General features: G+C 37.9%; 1 protein-coding gene across 4 annotated transcripts in view; it reads right to left on the bottom strand.

The window, feature by feature from the left end:
• Positions 1 to 24,029, bottom strand: part of CDC14A (cell division cycle 14A) — a 58,850-nt gene extending 34,821 nt beyond the window's left edge. Inside the window, exons 1-5 of one of the 4 annotated variants that reach the window (XM_062581069.1) lie at positions 23,933 to 24,029; positions 22,784 to 22,874; positions 11,868 to 11,943; positions 7,517 to 7,609; positions 763 to 842 (exon numbers count right to left, since the gene is read on the bottom strand). In XM_062581069.1, the coding sequence (XP_062437053.1) occupies positions 763 to 842; positions 7,517 to 7,609; positions 11,868 to 11,909 (215 nt within the window). In that variant the 5' untranslated portion in view covers positions 11,910 to 11,943; positions 22,784 to 22,874; positions 23,933 to 24,029. Of the gene's footprint in view, positions 1 to 762; positions 843 to 7,516; positions 7,610 to 11,867; positions 11,944 to 22,783; positions 22,875 to 23,081; positions 23,149 to 23,266; positions 23,559 to 23,932 lie in introns of those variants that run through there. The other 3 variants (XM_062581070.1, XM_062581068.1, XM_062581071.1) reach the window with 3 other exon arrangements.
• Between the last annotated feature and the right edge of the window lie 2,247 nt (positions 24,030 to 26,276).

Consider the following 26,276-nt stretch of genomic DNA (forward strand, 5'->3'; position numbering starts at 1 on the left):
GATGAAGCTTTTTTTTTTTTTTTTTTATGGACAAGATAGACCTATGTTTACAGTAGCATAAGCTGACAGCAAATACTACTTTTAAAATGCTGGTTTTCTGGGAAAAGAGGATCTTTCTGGCAGTTGTTTTATGCAAACACAGGTGACATCTCATAAGAAGAGTGTGAGGATTTTCGTTCATAAAGCAAAGGGGCATTTCATGTTCCACAACACAAAAGTCTCTTTAGATAGGTATGACAGTTAAAATTACTTAGATGTAAGTCACAATACAACTGCACTACAGGCAGTACAGATAGAAATTTTCTATTGTTTATTAAAAGTTACTTTGCTGTTCTGTTCTTAATTTGAACTTAAGTACCCTCTGTAAAATAAAAAACATGCAACAGCCAAAAATCCCCTTTGCTCATCTTAGTTGTTTAGCTCCTAGCTCATCTGAAAGATTAAGAACAACTTCCAAATAGTAAAACACGATGTATCATGAAGGCAAATTTTATTTACTAAGTCAAACATGCTAAAAGCAATTTTATAAACCAGAAAGTTTGCAAGATTGCCAGTCCTAATTACAACTGAAATCAAAGTGGCCTTATTATTCCATCACAGAGTAAGTAATTTCACCTAAAGTCAAAAATAAATGTTTTGGGAACTAGTCATTTTGATATAATGTCTGTATCAGATGTTAAACCATTTTTTGGTAAGGGAGAAAATACCAATATTTAACAAATTCCGAAACAAAATTTAAGTTCATTTCGTTTAATCACATACCTAAACGGAAGATATGGTGGATTAGATCCAGATAAAAGTGTCCTGTAAGCTTCTTCCGGTGTTTTCTTCAAGTATATTACCTAAAGAAAAGGGGGAGAGGGGAAGGGGAAAGAGGAAAAACAATAAACATCAGCCCCGAGTCTGAACAATCATAACCCACGTACATGACCCTGCTAAACTCTTAAGAATGCATAATATACTCCTCTGACAAACTCTTATGCCATTTATAGGATAGAAAAATCTACCTACATCAAGTAAAAACTTCAGTCGAAATCAAATAGTTTTGTCTGTATGTTTGTTTAAGATCATCTATTACTGCAATCGGGAAACACTAAGACAGACTCAACACCTTGTAGAGAGGAAAAACGGGTATCTAAACTAGGTGGTCTTTGTCCAACCCTAAAGTGATTCAAAAGTAGTATTATCAAAGCAACTGACACAGTAAACATTTCTCCATCACACCTCAACAGAAGCTTCTCTAACAATTATTTTCTGATTCTTTATTACCAGTATCAAGCCAAGCCACTTATTAACAATCATTGATGGCTAATTCAACAAGGTTCAACAAACTGAATCTGTTACCTTCACTATAGGTTAGTCTTGTATAGTAACACCCTAAACCAAGGCTGATTCTAATACCACTGAACACTGTCAGCTGCACTGACTTCATACAGAGTAAGCAATTAGAGCACTGCAACACCTTGCTGCATTTATTTCTTATTTGCACAAGAAAACTGATCCTAAAATACATCTAACTTCAAATACAAATTAAACAAGCGTATTATTTATTTTAAAAAGAGCTTCACCAGCTTGGAGCAAAACATTTCGTATGCCTGAACATGTTGTGTATAAAGCTACTTTTCCTTCCCACTTCTCTCCAACAAAACCAGCAACTTTGTCTCTATTTTTCAGCTCTCTATATATTTAACTATTGAATAAAACACATTTTCTCAGTCAAAAAATAGGCTAGTTCCCAATCCAAAAGCTTCATTATTCACCTTTTGACCTTAAGTACATTAGAATACAAGTAAATGATGGTCACTGCCAAGGTATGTGTAATTTGCTTCTTGGTATCTAGAGTCAGCTCTCAAATTAATGGAGTTTTACTATTCTGTAAGATGCCAGAAAACAGTAGGTAGAATTTCTTGCATTTCTTCCTCAAACATGGACATGGTAGACAGGAAAAACAAGGACAGGATAAAACAAAAGAAGTTTGATTGAAGTTATAAAAGCAACCTGAAAGGCCCTTTGTTTTGTTGCAAGGAAAATAGGGTCCAGAATCATCTCTGTTTTTCAACTGTCACCAATTTCACTGGTTTGAACAACTAGCCTAACTTGGGACCAAAACACTCTTACAGACTGAATTACCTGCAAAAGAGTAATTCCTTGACACAGAGCTGTATTTCAGTCTCCGCCTCCAACGTCACTGTTATAGTTACCATAGTCACAAAATCATGAAACAACATAATCAATACCAAATAAAGAGGTATAAAAACACTTTACAGGTAGTAGGTTACAGTAGTGACAGTGACACAACTATTCCATGTATTTTTGTATTATTACAAGATATCTGTTTAACTCAATTACTGGATTCTTTGCTGGTGGGATCAAACCAGTAATTTCCAATATTTAAACAGATCCAGAGATTTTTTTATGGCTATAAGTACATGCTTACTTCAAGTGGAGAAGCCCACTTTATATTTTTAAGCTGTAATGTCTGGCTTCAGTAGTGACTGCTAACTAATAGCATCAGCTCCATGCTTTCAACCCCTGCAGAATAGGAATGATACTCTGCTTCCACAGCAGTTTATAAAATACTTGTTCAGTCTGTGAAAGATGTTTCCTTTATTACATTTCCCTTCATTACATTTCCCTTCATAAGTGCTTCATATTTAGAAGACTGCATATAGTTTGCAACAGATACCTCGAATGAGGCAAAGTAGTAAGATAAAAACACTGATTTTATTCATGTTGATTAACATCAATGTCAATCAGCTACTTAAATTTAAAGCCCAAGTTACTGCTTACAGACTCAAGAGCCTTTGAGGGTAATTCAGAGAACTTAAGGGAGAAAGATTAGTTTCCAGCTTAAAGTTACCTCATCAGGAATCTGAAGTAAGGGAAAAACCATACAATATGAATGTTTCCCCCTGCATCAGTTTCAGATTCACAGAAAAACTGGAGCGCCTCAAAGATCTCCACCCAGAGACATTAATACATGAAATTCTGAACCAAACACTGCTAGTTGTCCATCTACAAAACGCGTAACAGACCTAAGAATGAAAATAGGAAAGAAGATGTTAAGAACACAAAAGGAAGGAGGAGAAGTAAAGCACACTGCAAAAGCTCTTGGGGAAAAAAAAATACTGTAGAGGTCAAGAATAATTTAAGAACTGAAGGAGGAAGGAGTATCTAAGGAAGGAAACAATACAGTACATATCTTTAGTACTTAGAGAAGTGAATCCATTAAGAAAAATCCAGGAGACAGTCTTCTGACTCATCTTTATAGATGAAAGCAGAAATATAGCTTCATTTTTTTTTGAATCTCATATGATGAATCTTCAGAATGATTTCATTCTGCAATACATGCCAGTGTAAAAAAAAAAAAAAAAAAAAAAAAACACAAACCTGTACCAGATCTTATATAAACCGAATCTATATCCCAAACAACTGAAGTGAGTAAAAGCTTTTTTTTTTAAAAAAAAAAAAAGTGTCACTTTCTAGATAGCAAGTATTCTCTTACAAGAGTCATTGTTACAATACACAAGGTTCTCCCCCAAAACACACTGTCACTACTGTAACTTACATCATGTGGCCTACTACCTGTAAAAGCAGATGCACCAAATACTGCAAGTTAAGATACTTTTGCTCTGGCATTCCCACTTTTATGTTCTCAGCTTCCTGAACAGTTATCTGAAAGCTAAAGCTCACCATAGTTGAGACACTATGTAGGCACATGACATGTAGGAATATGACAATAGACATACTGCCAAGAAAATGCATACCACACATCCTAAAAAGTTTTGAGAAGAGAAAAAGGGAAGTCAGTATTTTACAGATTCGCCTGAACACCCACCCACACCACTTCAGATACAGTTTGCTTTTGCCTTGCTTCCACCCCTGCCTTCCATTTTATCATTAAACTTACATGGAACAGACCCATTCCATAAGAGCTAAATTATCACAAGAATGCTGTGAAACAACTCTGAAATAACCTAAAGAAAGATACTGTTTTAAACAGCAAAGAGGCTGTATCAGCTGCAGTAACTGAAAATCCTTTGTACTTGCTGATCCTCCAAGGGAACGTCCCTGATCCGAGCAGTGACATGCTTACACAGAGAACAAACTCTGAATGCTGCAACTAGGGCTTGAGAAGTCTAGTTTATGGTTTTAAATTAGGAAAGATATTCCTGTACACAAATGACTGAACATACCTTAGTAGTTCACTATTATCCAATGATTTTCTCTAATAAACTAAGAAACCTAAAAACTTGACAGCTTTTCCTTTTTACCGGTATTAAAGAGTCCAATAAAAAGCTATTAGTTCCAAAATATACGCTTAAAATAAAATAAGCACTGGAAAGGAATATGACCAGCCCATTTGATAGCTACAAGGAAAAGCAAAGAGTTCACTGGATCCCTTTCCAGAGTTCTTATAAATTAAAGCATTACACTTCACCAGGGCTACTCAAGAGTCAAATTTTAGTCCACAAATCAACCTGTGATCTTTGAAGAACAGAATGAGATACCCATCATTTGTCTTCTATGTTAGGATGGAATTAAAGCTCTAGGTTTACCAGCAGGAGTAAAAGTCATATGAAAGCATGTTTGTTCTCTTCTCTCCCCCGGTTCTGCTGAAGTACAAACTGTTCGGCACTGTGCCTGCTCTCCTCCCCCGGGAGCTCAGCCCTCAGACAGCAGAGAGGGCAACCAGGAAGGAGAGCCCCGGTTTCCAGCCAGAAAGAAACAACAAATGCCTCAGAATTAGGGAAAAAGGGAACCCTCCAACTCATCCATGTTGTTAAGACATGAGAAAATGGACTCTCCTTCAAGATTTCTCTAAGCACAAATTCTCTGATGAAGATGGGAGTTAATGAAACTACTTCAGTATAATTAGTTAATGGGCTGCCTTCTCCCTTCCCCCTCCCTATCAAACAAAAACTATTAGGGACAAACAATTCAACCCAGGCTACAGTAATTCTGGTATGCACAAAACTATTTGTTGAAATACTATTTTACAACAAATTAAAAATATGTTTTATACTTTTATAATCAACAACTGTAGAAGACTACATGGGGAAAGAAAGCCTTATACTAAGTCTCTGATTAGAGAAAGGGGAAAATACAGCAATGCTAATCTCAACATATTCTCTGTGCCATCTGTTAAGACTTGCCATAAACAGGATTTTACTAGCTTTTAATATCACTGAACATTCTGCATTGTAGCCCCAATAATTTATCGGGGAACACAAGACTTAAAGCACCCCATACCTTCTCTTTAAGATCAGGAAATCTTTATGTTCATCTGTTCCAGTGACACTTAAGTTATGTCGTCTTTTAAAAATTCAGTTTAGGAAAAGAAAAACAGTAATCCTTGCAGAATTCTTAAGAATTAGGAGATTAATTTAGCAACAGGAAATGATTAGCCTAAAGTCCGTTGTAAAAATTGGAATTTAGAAAATATATCCTCCTGAGATGCAATTAAAAAAAAAGTTGTTTCAAATAAAGTCTTAAGAGTAGTCTTCTCAGACTTATGACTCTTACGAAAGAATAGCTAGTAGGATATTTCAGTTCAGCCCGTTTAATGGAAAAATCTAAGTTGCATAATCACCACTGGAAACCAATTCCTAGAATTTGATCCACTGTTTTCCACGTTTCATTTTACACTTAATATTTTAGCATCGGGACAAATTAAACAAATCTTCTCAACCATCTTCATACACATTAGTGGAATTCAAAGCTATAAGACTTTCTGGCCTCAAAGCTTATGTAATCAGAAGACATAAAAATGCAGAAGACTGAATCCAACAGTACATACATTTCTGTCCTGACAGGGATATTCAAAGTGTAATAGATCAAACCGCCAGTTGCACACAGTTCTTTAGAAGTGACTTGATTCCTTCAAATTGGAAACTACTGTAACATAATCCAAGAGTGTACACATCTGACAGTGTGGCAGTTGCAGGTAAAACATTACTAAATGCAAGTATTTCCCAAATGTGAAATGAATATGCCTGGATTACAGAAGCTAAGCTTCTATTAGTTCAAAAACAAAAATCAGATACTAGGCAGTTTAGGAATAGCTGTCTATAGATGCACTATATGGGATACCTTTCTATATCTTAAACTATTTTTCAACGTTTTACTAAATTGAAATACATTGGAAAGTGACTATGCTCCATATAAACGAAGTATGCTCAACAAATCTGCTCGTACTTTTTGGTAACACTGAGGCAGTCAAGAATTATTCTTTAACACATCAATAGCTTCTAATAATTAGAAGGTATTTAAAATATCTACTAGCTTCTCCAAGAGAGAAACTGCATCAAATGCAGACAGAATTCGCTACCTCATGTACCAGCAATTAAAAGCTATAAGCACCACTCACAGTGGTGTTAAATACATACACAAGGGTTAAATGCATACACATTTGTGGAACAGTAATTTACCTTATTGTACACATAAGCTGCCTTTTCACATTATGTAATACATTACCTTTTATCTGTTACAAAGCACATACACAGTCACACCACAGTACATGTCCCCATCTAGTTTCCCTCAGAGAAATTCCCTCCTCCCCATCCCCAGTGCATACCCTTATCCCTAACTATGGCTGCTGAGCAGCTCATTCAAATCAAGCTTACCAAACACAGGGACTCTGCCCATGGTTTAGCTTTAAGATACTGTAAATATTGCATAATTTACTAGAAATTGAATTGCAACTATATTTTTAAGTGCATTTTGTATAACACCCACTAACAGATGGCACAGTTCTATTCAGCTGATCAGTTTGCTGCTTGGAGTTGTCTTGCATCTTACCTTTCTGTTGCTAAGACAGCTTGGCTTTGCAGGAAGTTCTTTTCACAGCACTCTTTCTCTCTTTGGGTCTAGTTAATACCCATAAGGTCTTTTTAAACTCCCATCCAAAAGAGGGCAGCTACTTGAGACAGTCATTTAACAAAGATCGGACAAACAGAATAAAAAGATAACCTCAACCTTTTCAAAATGCCAGTGCTTTACTCTTTCCAATGTTTCTAGGATGTATTGTAAGGTGAAGACAGGATCAGACAAGGGCAATCCAGTGAAAGCAATCAGATGCTCAAATCTACATGTGCTGAGTGTTCCCTAGCTACAGCCTTAATTAGACTAACTTTAAAATGTAAAGGGAATCTTTATAAATATATAACTAAAAATGGAGATGTAAGTATGCAAACAGAAAAAGTGGTCTGAATGGAATGAAGTTTCCCTTTCCCTTCACCTCATAAACAATAACTGTCTCTTGAAAGGAAGTAGTGTCCTTCACTTTCCTTTGGTAATGCATGCAAGTTTGAAGGACTTCTTTAACTGATGTAAACTGCCAAACACAAGACTTTCATAACACTCATACAGCAGGATTTTCAAAAATAACTGTAGAGAAGAATTATATGACAATCTGACCACTTCCCTAAAGGAGCATCCCTTAGGATGTGACTTTATGTATGACAAGCATCTCTTACAATAGGTTAGAAGTATCCATATGGTAAGCAGTACTTACAGCATATGCACCTATTAAGAACGCTGCATTTGCTCGTTTACGCTGGTCAAAACTGGTGTAGTAAATTATTTTCTTTCTTGATAGACTGAAAGACTGTAAAGCAAGTACAAACAAAAACACATACACACACACAAAAAAAAAATCAGACAGCATATTTACTAAGAGAAGAATACACTTTAAAAAGTCACTTTTTTGAAACTGAAAAATAATTCTGTAAAAAGAATTGTTATAAACAGCTTCTTAAAATTGTAGGAGGAAAAGTTTGATATCAAAGAAGATTGTTTATGGTAAGAAAGCAGGGAAATATTTACTGTATTAGGTAGATTAATTCTGCTGTGTGAAAATATCCTATAAAATGCAGTTGAACCAAAATAATAAACATAACGATCCCACCTGTTAAATCCCTTTAGCACCCAATTCCTTGGCAATGACACACTATGTTAAAAAAAATGAAGTATTCAATTTTATAGGCATTTATGATTTAAATAACACATCTACATCACCTAAAAAAATAGGGCGACAAACAACATCTTTATTAAGTAAGAGTTTATTCAAATAGGTGATTGTGCAAGTGAACAGTCTGAGACAAAGCTAGGCTTGGAAAAAGTAATGCTTGTGGCTCTTCTTTCTTTAGAAAGAAAGCCTCCATCAGAATGGACAAAACTCCCAATGAAAAATAAGATCAAACACACACTTGAACTGAACAATAATGACAAACCACAGCAAAACTATCTAAAGCCAGAGAAAGCTAGAATTATGCCACCTGAACAATGGTTGGACAGTTTATTGCAGTCTTCTCTTTACTTCATGAATTGCTATACTTTCACTATATTCTGCAATATTATCATATATATTTTTCCTAACAGATTTCCACAGTTCTACTACAGTTTAAGGACTGTTCATGGGCAGGTATACTGGATTAAGCTTCTAAACATGAGAAGATTATTTCAGGAAGTTGTGCAACATTTGCTAGACTGCCTTTACTCCAGTGCCACTTGTACCCAACTTCAGTTCTTTAACTCCTATGTGATGCTAATTTACTTTCTTTTCTATTCTCAGCACTGATGACACTTGTGGGGTGGGAAATAAGGTAATTGCTACAGGAGCGTTTTTTAGTACATAGATTTATGCCAACCACATCTTCCAGAAATTCATAAACATAATTCTTACCTTACATGTTGACGCAAATTTTAAGAAAGTCTTAGCTGCAGAAGTTCCTACTGAATTTACTTCCTAGTTTTCTAAAAGCCCTAAAGTTTGCACCCAAAATTCCCTCCCTCCCCCAAAAAACCCAAATAGCTGATAAGTTCAAGAGAAATCAGTGTATGCATTAAAATAAGTTCCTTACTCTAGCCTTCTTCCCTAGAAATAGTGCCTTCTTCCCTTCATTAGTGGTTTTTAACTGTACATAAGCTTGCCTTATCATTCACTGCTTCCATAGGTGGATAAGGAATGCGAGTTCAATTAATGCAACTGAGTACACCTAAATGAGACTACAATCCTTCAGTGTTTGTTGACTGGAAGAGGTCATATCCTGAGACCACCTGAAACATACGCTCTGTGTACACAAACATACAGAATATAAATAATTGTTTAACTAGTGAATTATTCAACTAATATAAAAATCGACAAAATTAATCACAATAGTTTAAGATCTCACCTTTCCTTCTCCTCAATTTCTTCCGTGTTCTATAACTGAAATTCCACCCAAAACATGCAGGTGGGGCAAGATTACAGTAGGTCTTCAACACTGACACAACTTCAATTGTAACTCATTGACTACTGCTTAAAGAGGAGCTGTTCATAACAGTTTACAGCTCACCTGAAAGAGTACTTGAAATTGCAAACAGCACATCCTGCTAGCTAGCCAAATTCTATTTAATAAGACTACATTTGATGTTACATAATTTTAGTGAGTAGATTTCATTTTAGAAAATGGGTAGATTAAGTCAGTCCAATTCTGAAACAACTTTGTACCAGAATGTCCAAGAAAATGAAAGTCTGCCTTAGAAAATACCCAAAACATTTAAATTAAATAGAAGCAGTGAAATGCTATAATCTCAAAATGCAAAGGTTTAATCCTTGAACCATACTGCTGTATTGAATACTTAAATATTTTCTGAATCTTGACTAAAGCCTTAACACAGAATTGAAAACTCACATTTACTGAATAGCAGTAAAAATCACCTTGCAGCATATAGGGCTGAGGCAAGTTGCATTAGGATTTTACATTTCAGAAGACTACAGAATGAATCACTTTTTGTCTGCAAATGAATTACAGAACAACCTTATTTAAAGGAATTTTAAAGTGAGTATTTGATGAAGTTACAACAATAAAATGGCTCTACAAACACTAAAACACAAGTTTTCTGCTCAGCTCAGTTACACTTTCAATACCAATGCTAAACTATACAAATTATAAAACAGAAGCAGCCTATTGATTTTTCTACCAGGTTTAAGTCTAGTCCAGTCCTTAGGCTATGTTCAATTACAACAAGAGTTAAACAACTTCTTTTTAAAGTATCTTTCACACAGCTCTACCTGAATGGACTAGGTCTTTAGTTCGCTTAAATATTCTACAACTCTGAAAGGTTAAAGAAGAAAAAGCAAGACCAAAAACTTATCAATAAGGAATTTTGCAATAAGGTTTAAAGAATAGCTACAGTTAATGGAGTAGGAAGTAACCCACGGCTAATTTAGTGACAAAGCGTGCCTCTTCTCATCCCTCCATTTTTTTAATTCACATTTCATACATGCACCATGAAGCACTAGGGAGATTCTCACTGATTACCATTCTGCTTCTATCAAGGTTGTCCAAGGCTAAGGCTGAACAAAATAGCTTTGTTAAAGCATTTTTATAAAGTCAGACTTAGTTAAACAGAAGAAAAAAAGAACAAATCATTTCATAATGGAATCAACTGCTTAGCCAAGCATTTTTACCAAATAGAACTCAAAGAACAAGTAGGAGGACTGCAGAGCCAAGCATGCTTTCTTGCTATTGACTGGGTTAGTCAAAATAGTGGCAGATCATCTCCATAGCAATCAAAACATTACAATTGTAACAAGGTCAGCAAGGCTTTCCTGTAAAGCATAACTTCAGTACTTTAGCTCCAACTTGCTCAAAAAAGGAATGTATTTGAAAAAGTTCTTCAGTACTTCACAGCAGAACTGTTTGCTATTTTACAACAGTCAGCACCAAGTTATAATAGTTTACCTTAGTATATTGATCTGCCTTTAATACATTACAAATCAGGACCTCTTCTTCCTTTCCTCCCTAAGAAGGGGCAGGGAAAGCAGGAAATTGTCTCCATGTTTAACTCTCTCCCAAAAGAGAAACAGAAAAACAGTTGTATTACTTGAAGGGGGAAGGGTTGTGAATTTTTTTAATGAGATCATAGACACCTATATTTAGTGAAAGACTTGGTATTTGCATACCAGTGATACTAATTAGCACTACTAGTATTAAAAGCATCTGCTTCATTTCTTGCAGTTAAGTTTTTATACCTGCTACAATTGGGCATTTGGGGATGGAGTTAAATCTATAGCTATGCAATCAAGCTTGCCATTTTATGATAGGACAAGATTGTTTTAACAGAGCTAAACCATCTCAGACCTAACTGCTGCATTCAGAATTTCTAGATAGCAAGTTTAAAAGAAAGGACAGATACTTTGCAATTGAGGGAAAAGCAACTGTGGTATCTAAAAAAAAATACCAAAGGTCTCTTTCTTGTGTAGAGCAATTCAAGCTTCAGTCCTGAATCTACAACATTATACATAGGCAGAAAACAAGAAAGCTCCTGTGGGAAAAAAAGTCAATAAAAATGACACTTCTACAAGCAAGACAAACAGGGACAATTTCTGTATAGATGACACTTCCATATTACTGCTACTAGAAGCAACACTAAATTAAGAAGAGATTGAAGTTTCAACTTTTCCACTGAAAGAGATTAAATTTAAATAGTGACACTTCTGGGCACATGCTTTCTTTTCATTCATGGCCTTTTTCATTATCTAGTCTTCCATCATTCATACCAGCAAACCTACCTCATCGTGTATTTCACAGATTAGCAGCCAAAGAACCACAAACTTTGATTTCTATTTTGTTACTCACTATTTTGTCTTGAAACTAAGACATGAAAAGCAGTGAACACATCCTTCAGTGACTCGGCTGCTAAGCAGTAACAGTGCATATTCCTTCTTATATTCCTTACAGAGGAAAAAAAAAATCAGGAAAAAGGAGGAGACCCTTAAAGCTTAATAGTAACCATCTAGATGATGAATATCTAATCAAATGCTATTACCCAGTTTGAAAGCAGTTAAAATTTAGAATAAAGGTTAAAACAAAGCTTACCTTTAATTTCTTATTTAGCTTACAGCAATATCTGTATAACATTGCCAAATTTAAAGGTCCAAAATCTCCATAGAAACTGGAAAAAAGAACATCTTTGTTATTTATACAAAAGAGCTAAGCAATCTGCAGTAAGCACTGTTGATAGTTAAAGCCACCTATGGGCAATACTGAGTAACCATGGCAATATATATGGTGTAGATATGGTATAAATAAGCCTTCTAATTCAATTATGAGAAGGATGGCAACAAGTTCTGTTTAAAAGCATTTTGTAGCTTCAGTAACTACATTTTTCGTTACATACATACAGTTTAACTGTAGATACTTTTTCTTCACCTCAGAAAACCCAAACTAGTATTGATCAAGATTAGAGAAGGACAGAGTAGAAAGCTTCAAAATATGATCTATTCCCTTTTTAGCGATGCAGATTATCAGCCTTGTTATACACTCAGCTTAAGCAGTTACACAGCCTCTATCATTAAATTTATTTAGCATATTCTTAATTGTATGTAATCTTACTACTCATAGAATATTGTAATTAAAGATATCCAGTCTTGATCCCACTATGAAATTTAAAGTTATTTCTTTTCATCCAATACTGCATGACTTCAGAAGCTACATATTATACATAAGCTTTACATATCACTACATTTCCCTTTTCTATTTCCTGCCCAGTCCTCTTGTCTCTAGGCTAAGTTCTTCTGATTTTTCATTCATTTTGTTTTCTGCATCTCAGATTATTATTGTTGCTCCTCTTCACACAGTTCATATTACCCTTGAAGAAGCTCCACCATTGTCCTTAGGATAAGAGCTACTAGCAGGAATACTCTATAGAGTGAAATTACTGCACTGTAGAGGTAGCTGGTAGGAATTCAGTGTTCTTCCTTACTAACCCTTCATACAGGAACCTTTTCAAGTATTAGTAATTTTTTTGCAAGCATCTTACTCTGACATCTTCTATCCTTCTCCTTCCCTACCCAGTGTTCTAGATATGTTTGTGGAACATAAATAACTTTCTCAAAAGTAAACAAAGAAAAACTTTTCTGCTGTGAAGATGGTCAAACATGGGAAGTGTTTGTGGAGCATCCCTCCTTGGAGGAATTTAAAAGCCAATTTGACAAGGCCCTGAGCAACCTGATATAGTTTGCCCTGCTTTTAACAGAGAAGTTAGATGAGACCAGAAGTCTCTTCCAACTTCAACTATTTTATGGTTTTAATCGAACAAAATGACAAAAGCAGGAGTGCTCTATCTTTCTCAGCTTGTAACATTATTAATGAACCCACCCCCCACCTCTCAGCTCCCCCAAATAAACAAAAAAAAAAAGTCAAGCTCAGTGTAAGAGACCCAATTATATTAGCATGTTAAGGATGAACAGCCTGCCTGCCACACCAATGCTATTTGAATATTATCTACTTCGCAAAGTCAAACAGCTAACAACAACATGGAGCAGCTTAAGATTTGGTTCATCTGATTTGGTACAAAACATTATGAAATTATTACGGAAATTTACTAGCTGAGTTAAACACTAAGTTATCCTGCTCTTAAGACACTGTGTAGGTTGCACAGAAGTTAACCAACTCAGGACACGTTTTAATGGCAACCAAGCAGGAGCTAATTTAAGAACTCATGTTCTTAGAGAAGACAGCTAGACATGGGCAATAGTTTTAATTGTTTTTAAATAAAACCATGTACACAGTTTGAGAGATGAAATACAGAATAATTGTTCTAAGACAGGCAAGTATGAGTTACTATAAACAAAAAGTTAGAAATGGAGCTATGACACTAGAGTGAATGGGGCTTTTAAAAAAGCCATACAGAAAGATTACTAACATGTTATGCCAGTCTGCTGCACTAACCTTCCCTGAAAGAGGGAACTCAACTCATTCCACTATCAAAGTATTCTTTCATCACTTGCATGTATGATGATGGAGGAGTAGGATTTGATTATGTTGTGAAAAATACTTGAAAAAAAATACGTAAATATTTAAGTACATGGAACATGAAAGTTACTAGAATGCAACTGTGTTCACCAGTGTGTGTACACATGGCCTTTTCTGATCAGCCCCAAAAATTCAATTGACCACAGTGTATGTAAAGCACTGAAGAACTCCAGCTATGCTTTAGGATAATAGGTTATTAGTATTCATTTGTTAGAAGTACATCAGCATGAAGTCATATATTCTACTGTTCTACATGATTAATCTCAAACAAAAATGTAGGAAAAGCACATTAAAGATATCTAATGGATAGTTTCATTTATAAGTACAAAAGAAGCTTAAGTTGTCCTAACATTTGGAATAAAGTTTCTCTTTCATTTTGGTGGCGAGAGGGATAAAAAAATATTTTAATCAGTCAATTCATGAACTAACAGTGTATTTCTGCCTGTACACAGAATTGACAAAATAAAGCCATTCAAGTTGTCTCAGCAACCATGCTAAAAACGCCACAATCTTACACTGACTATTTCTCCATCACTTAGTAGTAATTATGCGATGCTTCTCATAATACAGGGTGGGCAGGAGAAGCATCAATGTTTGACAGATGGGTATTATCAGTTTGTCTGTTGCCAAAACAAGATACTTGTCCGAATCCAACCACAAATCAGAAAGGAAAGGCACTTCTGGTCACTAGTGTTCAGCATTACCCATACACGAACACATGCTGGCAGTTCCCGATTCATTTACACAACACCATGTGGGCAGAATAAACAAGCTATTATCTCTGTTGATAAAAGATTGTGACACTGTGGGAGAAGGAGAGAAAGACTGTGTCACATTAATAGTTTTGAGTTTCTCTATTTAGTACTCTAAACAGCAACAATTTTAAAAAGAAAAATTTAATAAGGCTAGGTGAAATAAGTGCTTTGCAATCCTCCAAATCAGAGTTCTCTAAAAGATTAAAAAAAAAAAAAAAAAGCTTTGTATTTAAGTCAGTGAACTCTGATCTACAAACTCCAATTTAAATATCCTTAAAACTAAATACAATTTCTGACATGTTTAAACAGAAGTTTATCTAATCCACTCATTATTTTTAGTAATAAAAGTCCATTTTGTATTTTAATTTAAGATACTTAATCCTAACTCAGGCAGAGGATTTTCTTCTTTAGACATGCAAGATTAGAATTGTCAGAGTTAAAGTGGAAAGTTGAGAAATGGTGAAAGGGAGAACCAAGTCATCCTCTGCATAAAGACTTTTATCTGGCAAAAGTTAAATGCAAAAACCATAGTAGAGATCAAACCTGTTTACATGATTTATTGATGAAAAAAATCTAGTCATTGTTTGTTAGCTTATTTCTATCTCTTTCACAGGTAATAGATTTTCTTTGTGCCTAGATGTTTTTTTCCAGGCATTTGTATGTAATAAGAAACCAGTCAGGATGCTTCTGATGATTAAACCAGTCAGGATCTTGAGACAGTCATTATGACTGAGGCAGGAACCAGATATAAGAGTAGAAGGTGAGTATGGTATCAATCTATATTTCACTACATTTTGTTTTAATCAAGTACTTGGATTATAGCTTGAAAGTTATCTTCCCCATCCATCAGAATTTTGCAATCTATCTACAATATGTGCACGCGCACGTGTGTGCATACACAACCTGGCACAAATATGTATACATATATACATATGTATGTACACACACCTTACACTATACTAGCAAAACCCCAGAATACTCTACCTGAATATCTAAATAGTCTCCTTTGAATGTACTTCCATAATGCTTCTCAGGAGCTGCAGCGTTTGTCGTTCTAAGGAAAATACAGATACCAGTTCCTAGACTGGCACCCTTCCTATGCGTGCTGACAGCTTAACACTCAAGGCATTTGCTGACGAGTATCACAGGAACCGTTATTAATTAAATTATTCCATCATGCAAGCAATTACTGTATGCTATTCCAGGGATTAGGTAAAGGTAAAAGACTAGTCCTGTTTCTAACTGCAGTTCCACCAACCACTAAACCTCTATTCAGCCGAGACGCCATCTAAAAGTGCCCATGCATCAGCTCAAGCCTTGAGCGTCTCTTTTGACCTCTAAACCTATTTCTTTAGTAAGCATTTGAAAACCACCAATTCTAGCACAGCAGCTGAGTGACAACAGCTTCCATACATTAAATGAACAGATGGAACCTGGTTATGGGCAGTGAAGGAGAGTTAGAGCTATGTAGTCTTTGAATTGAACTGGTAACTTCCATCTTAACATCACAATCAATCTATTTGTGCCAAGTTGTCAAGTTTTCTTTCAGAAAATGTACTATTTATACTGTAGTCTAGAAGTACAATGTCAAAAACTTTCTGCATGTGCTCTGAATCTAGCTATTAAACAGTAGAAGAACTGCCACTAGAGGAGCAACTAACAGGCTACTACAAATATATGCATCAAATGTAGGCTGAATGCATTAAGTTCCACAGAAAATTTCTGGATGAAAGTCAAAAGGGTAAGTCCACAGATTCATTACAACTTAACTGTTCTGGTCAAGAAAACTTACCTGCTCAATCATCTTTCTTCCACTACTGCTTCCCAAGGTCTGTCCCTCCTTCCTACTACTCAGGTGTGTGAAACAAGGTGGGAAGTTCAGTAGTGCTGTGTCCCTGCTCTAGTTCCAGCAATTCCAGCAATACGTAAGTTGTCAGAAGCTTTCTTATCTGGGCTAAAACACAATCCTTAACACTTAATACGACTTACGGATTGCATGCTTCTGCATAGACCAAGGAAGATGCAGTGAACATTAAAAGCTATATACCAACTTCATTATTTGTGTCTGGAGTAATGCAGAGGCTCTGAATTATGCAAACAAGCACCAGGTACTCACTTCCCCCTGCACATTTCAAATCCTCCTCAAAAGCCTGGTTCTTCAAAATCCAAGAATAGGGCATAGCTCCAAATTACAGAACAAAACAGGCACTCAAACTTGCATTTTTAATACACTGGTCCTTGAAGTCAAGAACAAAGTATTAACGAAAAAATTCTCCAATAAAGAGTTTGCCTATAGAACAATATTCAGCACACACTAGAAACCTATTCCCTTTGAAGGAGGGGATGGGGAAGAAAGGGGGGGAATTCCTCCTAACAGATTTTTTTTTTTTTAAATAAGAGGTTTTCTGTATCAAGCTACTCTCCTGTCCAGTATAAAACAGGGGCCTAGAAAATCTGTTCTGTTCCTATATTGGTTTGTTGAAAACCAAAGAACAAACTTCAGTATTTTGGGCAATTGCTTTTCCACGTAAAGAAGTGAGAACAGATATTCTAAAACAGTATGTGTGTATAAGATTTATTAAATTGTTAGACTGGAGAGAACACCACAAGTGTTAAGGTATAGCACATCAGAGATCTCAGATGTAAAGTTATGGCAGTTATCCACATCCTACACAAGAGCTAGCACTCCCAATTCTCAGGTCTGATTTCATAGCAATCTTCTAGTTCAGAGTACATTTAAAAAAGATCTCATTTAAGTATGAGAACAAAATAAACCCAAAGTATTATTCTTCATAACCATCTGAAACAACTAGATATCAAAAGCTGTTACAAGTATATGTTTTGCTCCTCAGTATCGACACACACATTCACAAAAGAGTGAGAATTTTATAAAGTTTTCCCAATAAAGTTTTTTTCTTTTTTTCCCTCCTTTTTAAGGCTATAGCCTACCAAGTTATCTTGGTCATCTGATCCTCAAGTTCAGATCTTCAGAAGCTGCTGAAGCGAACAAAGAACTCACTGTACTCTGTGTGAAGTAACATTTCTGTTTGTTGTAACAAGACTACTTTAAGTTTTCTTTTTCCTTTCAAGTGATACATGCTAATGAACGATATAAAAGTTAAAGTTTCCTATGCAAGTGCCGTTATTGGATAGCCATGGTTAAGCAAGGACTTTTCTTGCTTGGAGTAAACTGCAAGTTCACTCTTACTCTTCTTACAAGAGAAGCCGCTTCTTTGAATATACACATGCAATGAAGGAAACACTTCCTATGAGTGAACATCTAAAGAATACTGATTTAATTTTGTTGCAACTAAGCATTCAAGAACCTTATTCTATTGCTTCTTGAACTCAAAAAAGTAGCTGACGTTCTTAGGACTGTTGCAAAATAGGTAAGTAATATAGTATGGTTTAAAAGAAACTGTAAGTTTTAGCATTTAAGATAGCATCTACAAAGAATGTCACATTAATTACTTTTACAGATGTTCACAAGATGGATGTCCACAAGATATCAGAGACACTAAATCTGCAAAAAGTGGTTTACGCAAGAGATCTGAAGTCCAAATAAATGAGTATAAAAACATCATGAAAACTGCCATTATAATTTAATCAGGACAACAGACTCCTGTTTCTCATTATCTAAATGTTTTATTCTTGTATTTGAGCCACATATTCAGTGTTGAAAGAACATAAAAAGTTGCTTTGACAAAAAATAAAGTGACAGCCTATTACAAGTTAACCAGTCAAGTGTAGTATTCCCAACCCAGATCTGTTTACTGAAAGGTGAAACACAAAAGACACTATTCTTAGAGAAGAAAAAGCTTTTTACTGGAGCCTAACTCATTAATTGAGGTCCTGCCAAGGCAGGGCTTGTCTACCTGCCAAATGACAGTCTTCAACAAGCTGAATTATTTCTCATCAACTCTATTTCCCTGAAGTAATAGTTACCTGCACTATATCACTCTGAAAAATCATATTCCCTTAAAAGTAGTAGTGCAGACTTCCTCTGGGGGGACTGCAGAAAGCTACAGAAAAACACTGACAAAATCTTACTGAAATAGATCCATTAAAAAAAAAAAAAAAAAAAAAAGTTGAGCCTTACAAATTCAGAGTTGAATAAAACCATTCAGGCTTCTTCTCTCAGCTGAAGAATTTGCATACAAGCTCCTCCTTAGTATGACAGGCTCAAGGCTAAATTGCTAAATTGCAGCACATTTAATTGCAACAGTGACAGCTCTAGAAACGAGTTTCTAGTCAGCTAACATTTGAGATGTTCTTAAAAGCATTTAAACCTTTCTTGTTTTTATTTTAAGAAGTGTGAATGTTTAAATAAGTGAGCACAATGTTATGAATTAATTAGAGCTGTTGACAACTTGAAGGGGAAATTGGAGGCTAAGTACTTCAGATCATGTGTAATCAATCACACTGTGTATAACTTAGCAATAGATCATGTGACAAAAATACAAGAGCAAGTCAGCATTTATCAGACCAAAACTTCCAAAATCAGATTTAGTGCTAGAACGCTTTTGCTTAATAAACAAGGGTACACTGCTAATGTAAACTGTTACATCCTTATTACCCTTCAAGAGAAAAGAAGGAGATGAGGCAGGGAGCAGATCTTAAGTACTGATCAGTCCAATACGTTGTTTATTATCAGACTAACAACCTACATTTTCACATTAGTGAAATCATACACTGCTTCAGTGAAAGCAAACTAATGCCTCAATGAAGTCTGCTAAATAAACTTATGTAACACTTCATACTTAGAGCTATCACTAAAGATGGAAGGAAATAGCTCAAAGAAAAAGATACTTCATTACGCAGGGAAATAAATCTCTTTTCTAGTCACTAGAAAAATTCATCCTAACAAAATTATGTCAATAAATGGTCATATTAAGAAGATTACTTACATATCTTATAGGTACCAAGAATTTTGTGTCTGAATATACAACTCCTAACCTGCTATTTGGAAAAATCTGAACCACCTATTTGATTCAAAAAAACAGAAGTGGCCATGAAATCCTGATCCAGAAGAGTTTCAGTCTATTTAAAATGGCCTGCCTCTGCTAAAGAAAATACTGTTCTAAGCTACAGCTCTTCAAAGCTCACTTGAAAATATTAATTTTGTTATCACGCAATAAATATTTCTGATCACTTTCTCATAAAGACAACTGCATTTTGGGGGAAAATGAACGGAAGATCCAATCTGTTGTATTAAAGTTACACTCCATTACTATGTAGACATAATGCCCGATGTCAGAGCCTCATTTTGCCGAGCATGCGAAACAACAGATGGATGTCAAGCACAGTGATGAGCATGAAGGAAGGAAAGGTATAGCAGAAGCAACATTGTCTTAAGAACCAGAAAACTTGCATTCTATTCCTCATGTTGTCACTAGCCTTCTGATTTCAGAAGATATTGACAAAAATCTAAGATGGGGACACTATCAACACCAGCTTTTATTTCTGTAAGACAGCACAAACTTTACTGGAGATAGATGGATGAGAAAAATCGGGCATTGTCAGCATGCTATCAAGGAAAGTTCAAAACTCTGTCTAGGAGAGTTAAGTTAGGTTATTTGCACTATGAATGCAATGTGCACTCCTGCCACCTGGTAACTGTGACTTAGTTTCTACTTCATGACATATAGATGTATTCTAGCATGAATACAAAAGGAAAAGAACTGCTACTGTTTCAAACATAGGATGACATCTTTTAAAAAAAGAAGGTCCAAATAGCTTAGGAACTATTAATTCAAAAAAAAAAATCCAAGTTCTTTAGAAGCGTCCTAGAACATAAAAGAAATTTCTTCCTTCCATTAACTTGTAAATATCTCTGGTATCATGGTTACCTTCTAGCATATAGTTAACTAGTTATATAGGCTACAGAGTATCCTAATTATTTTTTCTTTACGTAATTTTAACAATTACAAGTCTCTTTTGTGACTTTTTCAGTCCTTTTCCCCAACCCCAACACAGCAGTTAAAATCCCTGGTTAATACAATCATCTGTACCTAAACACACACACATCCCTCGCCTAGTAAGGGCACAGAGCACTCACATACCCCCTGCCCTGTAAGTTCAAACCTCAGTGTTTTCTTCACACTTTCTAGAAGCACATTAAGAGTTAGAAATAAAATACCTTGTTAAGCATAACATGAAAGTTTTATAAGATATGAAGTCAAAATTTTCTTTGAGAAAGAAGCATATTCAAATAATACAAGATTATTTGAGGCCCTGAGCAATCTGATTTAACATTAAAACCAGCCTTGCCTTGGGGTACTCCTGAGGTCCTTTCAAACCTAAATTATTCTATGATCATTACAGAACCCACTCTCAACTCAAACAATTAAATACAGAAAAAAAACAAAAAACCAAAAAAAACCCTCTGAGAATGGATCACTGAAAACACCATGAGAAGACAACAGCTGAAGATGATCAAGACTTAGAATTGTCTGTAGAAAAGAAAAAACCCTAAAACCTTAAGTTTTGCCCTGAAAGTAAGCTAGGAACCAAGAAAGTTTTACTTTCCACTCTGACAAAAACAGTATCCAAAAAAAAAAAAAAAAAAACCACACACATACTGGGAAAAAGGGGGAGAATACCAATGCTCACAAGTATTTCAGCTCATACAGAGCGAAAAAAAAGATGTATTTAAACTAGACCACATAGCTTTTTCTAGTGGGAGGAGAAAAGGTTTGCTGCAGCAAACAGTTTGTCAGAGATCTACCATCAGTTGATCTAGGAATAGACTATAAAGCCACTGTATCATAGAATCAGCAAGGTTGGAAGGGACCTCTGGAGATCATCTAGTCCAACCACCCTGCTCAGCAGGATCACCTAGAGCATGTCAGACAGGGTTGCATCCAGGTGGGCCTTGAATATCTATCTGAAGAGAAGGAGACTCCACAACCTCTCTGGGCAACCTGTTCCAGTGCTCACCCTCACATGGATTAGACCTGACACTTCCTAGAGAAACCTCAACATTTTCCTGAAAGGCTTTTCTTTACCAGGGCTGCTCACTACTATCAAATACATGTGCAGTTCCAATCTCTCCTTTTCTTGACAAGGCAACTCAAAAGTTTACAGAAAATAGTGAGTTGGATCAGTGGTGCTGGAAGGCTTTGTATAACCCAAAGGCTGAACGCTCCCACATTAGCTGTAACATGGCTCCTATCTTATCCAAGTTATCAACCTCTCTGCCAGTTTAAAGAAATACGTCAGACTGCAACAAGTGAGGACTGGGTATTTGTTGTGTTTTGCTATTCCTACCCAGACATTACAGAACTGTATTTTCCTCTGCTAAAAAATAAGACCCTGTCCATCAAAGCCCTAAGCTATATTAGAAAAAGCTGTGCATGGCTGATCCTCTAGACATTTAATGCTATTTTACAACCCACAGCCTAAAGTTTACAGCCTCGTTTTATGCAAGCAATTTTGATTTTAAGTTCAGATCATATAAATAAAAATAGATGATCTGATAACAGTGATTTAATTAAGATACTGGAACAAGACAATTTAAAATAGATGAGAATGTTAGTCAAAAGTGTGTTTATCTGCTACAGAAATACTTGGATACCTCACACTTAAAGAAAATTCACAGGAATAATTCTACTTAGTGATTACTTTATTCTTTCAGTGTACTTACTTTTTGTCTCTTAGTGCTACTTAAATTATATTCAATTTAACTGTTAACCTCTTACGTGTTGCTAGTGCATTCTAAACACACGAATTTTACTTAGCATTGCTGGTTTTGCAGCTTTAGAGCAACAGAAAAAGTATTATTGGTTATCTCAAAAGCAAGTCTAAGCCTTACAGAATCCTAAGTAGTGCAGGAAAGACAATTCCTTCTTACATGCATTTTTTTCTGTATAATAAGTATAAAGCTACTGTTTCGTTTCAGTCTTCTGTTTAAGACACCACCTAATAAGATAAAATTAGTGTTAAGAGATGTTCCCCACTTTATAAACAAATCCTGCAAAGCTCAGACATCCTATCCCCAGATCAACTTCATGTGAAGTTATTTAACTGGCCTTGTCCTTTTCTTTAAAAATAGTAATCCTGTCAAACTAGTTTCAATTGAATTATAAACACCTTCTGGCCAGCTTTATACTAGTGCTGTGCACACATAGCTAAACGAGGCAAGGTTAATCTACACACTATTAGTGCTGCCAAGAATCTCGGGTGATCATTTCAAACATACACACCGCAGACCAGAACACTTACTTTTCGTAGACCAGCTCCTCGTCAGTACAGAAGTAGTGCGTATTCACTGTACTTTTGGGTTTGCTTCGTAAAGTGGCAAAATACAACCGATCTGAAAAACAGTTTAGGGCAACTAAGCGAAGAGCGGCCCGGCCCGGCGCCGCCAAATCCTGCTGCTGCTGCGGGGGCGCAGGGGGAGCGCGGGGCGCCTCCGCCCGCGGCTGGCGGGCCCGGCACCCTCCGGGAAGGCGGTTCGGAGCGGCGACTCCCGCCCGGGGCAGCGCAGGGCGCAGCAACAGGTGCCGGCCCCGTTTCTTACCGGAAAGGCGAGGAGGAAGGAACCGCTCAGGCATTCCCCGCACCCGCGCAGGCGGCTCGCGAAAACCGCAAGGCGGAGGGGCTCCGAGGGAGGCACGCAGCAGAGCCCACCGGCCGCGGGAGCGGGGAGAGGCCCGCGCCGCCGAGGAAGGCTGCGGCGAGCCGGGCGGCCCGGCCGCCTCTCACCTTTCAGGAACTCGGAGGCTCCCCCCAGCACTTCGGAGGCGGCTGCCGCCGGCTCCATCTTAAAGAGGGCGCGGAGCGGCGAGGCGCGGGGCGGCTCCGAGCTCATGGTGCCCGCGGGCCGCGCCGGCGGGGCCGCGGCGCGCTCGGCCAGGAGCCGCTCCTCTAGGGCACGCCCGCGGGGGCCGCCCGCCGGGGGCCGCGCTGCTGCCAGGGCCGCCACCGCATGGGAACGGCGGCAGAGACGACAACTAGCTCCGGGACAGGGCGAGCGCCGGCGGGGAGCTCGGCTCGGCTCGGCCCCACCCCGCCCGCAGCCGGGAGACGCCCCCGACACTTAAAGCGGCAGCGGGCGGTTACCAGGCGGCGCTCTAGCAACCACGTTACCGCGGCTTTGTTACACCCGGCCGCGGCCGAGCCGCTCCCCCCTCCTCCGCTCCGCTCCGCTCGCACCGGCTCCGCCCCCCGCCTCGCCCCACAGCAGCCCGCCAGCGGCCTGCCCGCCGGGCAGCGGCTCTGCGCCTGGCGCAGCTCCGCCTCCCGCCGCGGGCCGCGCTTTTCTCCCCTCCCTTCCCCTCGCTCCCCCCGGCCCGCCCGCTGCAGGATGTGCCTGTGGGGGCACGGGAGCTCCGGAGGTGGCAGCAGCGGGAGCTGGACCGGAGCTGGTACCTCAGCAGCGCAGGTCCAGCTCGGGGGGGAGGTGAGCAGGCCGCGCAGGCGAGGCGGGCAAGCAGCTCGCGGGAGGGAGCAGAGAAGCGCGAACCCAGCCCGGTCCTCCCTCCCCGGCCTGTAAATGTAACTCGAGGGGAGTCCGGGGCCGGCCGGCCGGCGTCGCGCCGCAGTGGGGCGTGATGGACAATCCGCCCCGCCAATCCGGAGCTGCCTCTCCGCCCCGCGAGCCAATGAGCGAGCAATGCCTGCTGGGGAGGTGGCTGGTGCCGCGCAGCTGAGCCCCAGCTGCGGCGCCCCCCTGCGGCTGCCTCCTCCCCCCGCCCTTCCCCCCCGCGGCTGCCTGCGTCCAACGGTCACTCCCCCCCCTTCCCCCCCGGACCAGGGTTTCTGCCGACTGTTGGACTGCCCTAAGGCGGGAGGAGTTTTGTTTCTCCCCGTGAATATTGTTCCCTGGGGAGAACTGAAGTAGAAACAAATCTTCCAGGAAGAAGCTTGTGAAAGAAAAGGACGACAGTCATCCTTGTCGCAAATACGTTCCTCCCGCAGCGGCTCTTCAGGAGCGCTCCCGCGCACCAGCTCTCGTCAGCCCTCGCCGCTACGTACCCGTCAGGCGGGGAAACGGCATAGTAGTTCGTACACATTCATGTGCTCTGTTAATCATAAACAAAAGCAACAAAGTACCAATCTTAAATGCTAAAAACCCAGGAAAATACGTTTGTTTTTGAGTACTTACATAACAAACGTTGTCATGGTTAATACTGTGTTACAGCACAGTAGCATTCTTGTATCCAGCACCACACTCTCTCTAATGCATTGGTTTAGGCTATGGGCTCTCTTAAAAAATTTATCTGGTAATGAAACTTTTACATGCACTGGAAGGCTGTGACTACACACTACACTTGTAGCTTTTTATTTTGAAAAGACTGACTTCTGGTGGTTGCAAAAGCAATTAACCTATTGCCAAACAGATACAAGCTTTAAAAGTGATAGATAGAAGTACCCTTTCCCCACCACCACCCTTACGAAAGAATTAGTGGCACACAAAGCACACTATCACATTTTTACAGCTGAACAAGCAAAAGGTAACACAGGAGGAAAAAAAAGCAAACACGGAAACACATGAAAAAAGACATGGTGATAGAAAATAATACACAGCTACGAGGTCCGTATTATCACTATGTTTTCATAACATGAACCTACATGGCAAGTTCACATATTTAATTTCAGTGTGCCTGCTGGTGAGGTTTTAAGTAAAATGCTTGGAATCATTATTCATTAAGTAGCACAAGATAACCTCGAAAGTCTTACAAGCATACTTAACGCTGAAGTGTGACAGAAATGTAATTTGCTCTCATGCATTTGTGTTTTTTAAATGCTTTTTTTTTTTGTTTTAGCATTGGTTTCAATAATTTGTGTCCACATTCTTCTGTTTTTCTCTTTTCCGTTTTTTTCATAGCTCCAGAACTAATATTCCTAAACATATCTCTCTCTGAGCCTGGTCCTATGAACTCAGGTAAGGATTCTCCCTCTCAGCAGTAAGTACTATGTAAGGTGCTTGCAAGATTGAGTCTTCTGTAATAGCAAATTAAATAAGGGCTGTTGGAGGTTATTTTCTTTTCAAGGAAATCAGTGTGTTTATCTTTTTTTCCTGTGTTGTGCTATACTGTTTTCACTGGTATTCAACTAAATTAAATAAAATACACTATTCTTACTTATAAGCAACATCTTGAAGTAGAAATTCTCTTACGTACAAGGGTGAAATATCCTGTATAAAAGCAGATATCAGTGTATTCTTTACAGAACCTTAGCTTCTTAACACCATTTTATTTACTCAAACTTTAATTACAGGCAAATGTTGCACAAATTTGTAAGTACACTTGAGTGTAGCTTGTATGAGCATACGTCTAGCTTTAACTAAGGTATCTTGGGCAACAGAACGAAAGATAAGGCAGTATAGCAAGATAGCTACCCAGTTCCTAGAATCTCTAGATACACACACTTTTTAAAGCTTTGCTTTGTAAATCTATCTGGTAAGATGCATCTAGGAGGCAAACATGATTAGAAACTGAAGCCCCACTGTCAAATCTTTTTGTAGATTGCTTATATATCTTTGACAGCATTATAGATACTTTCAGTTGCCCATTAGTTCTCATTAGCAGCAATTAGTTAGATCCTTTGTAAGCACAGAAAATAACCTTTATCTTCCTCATAAAAATATTTACAAAATAATCCCCATGCTTTATCAGTTCTAATATTGTTCCTTTATAGCTTTCAGTATGACTTACCTAGCAAAATTCACTTGATAAAATGGTAGCTTTAAGAATGCTATTTTTGCCTCATA

Source organism: Rhea pennata, chromosome 8, assembly GCF_028389875.1.
Source record: "Rhea pennata isolate bPtePen1 chromosome 8, bPtePen1.pri, whole genome shotgun sequence".
Taxonomy (NCBI): Eukaryota; Metazoa; Chordata; class Aves; order Rheiformes; family Rheidae; genus Rhea; species Rhea pennata.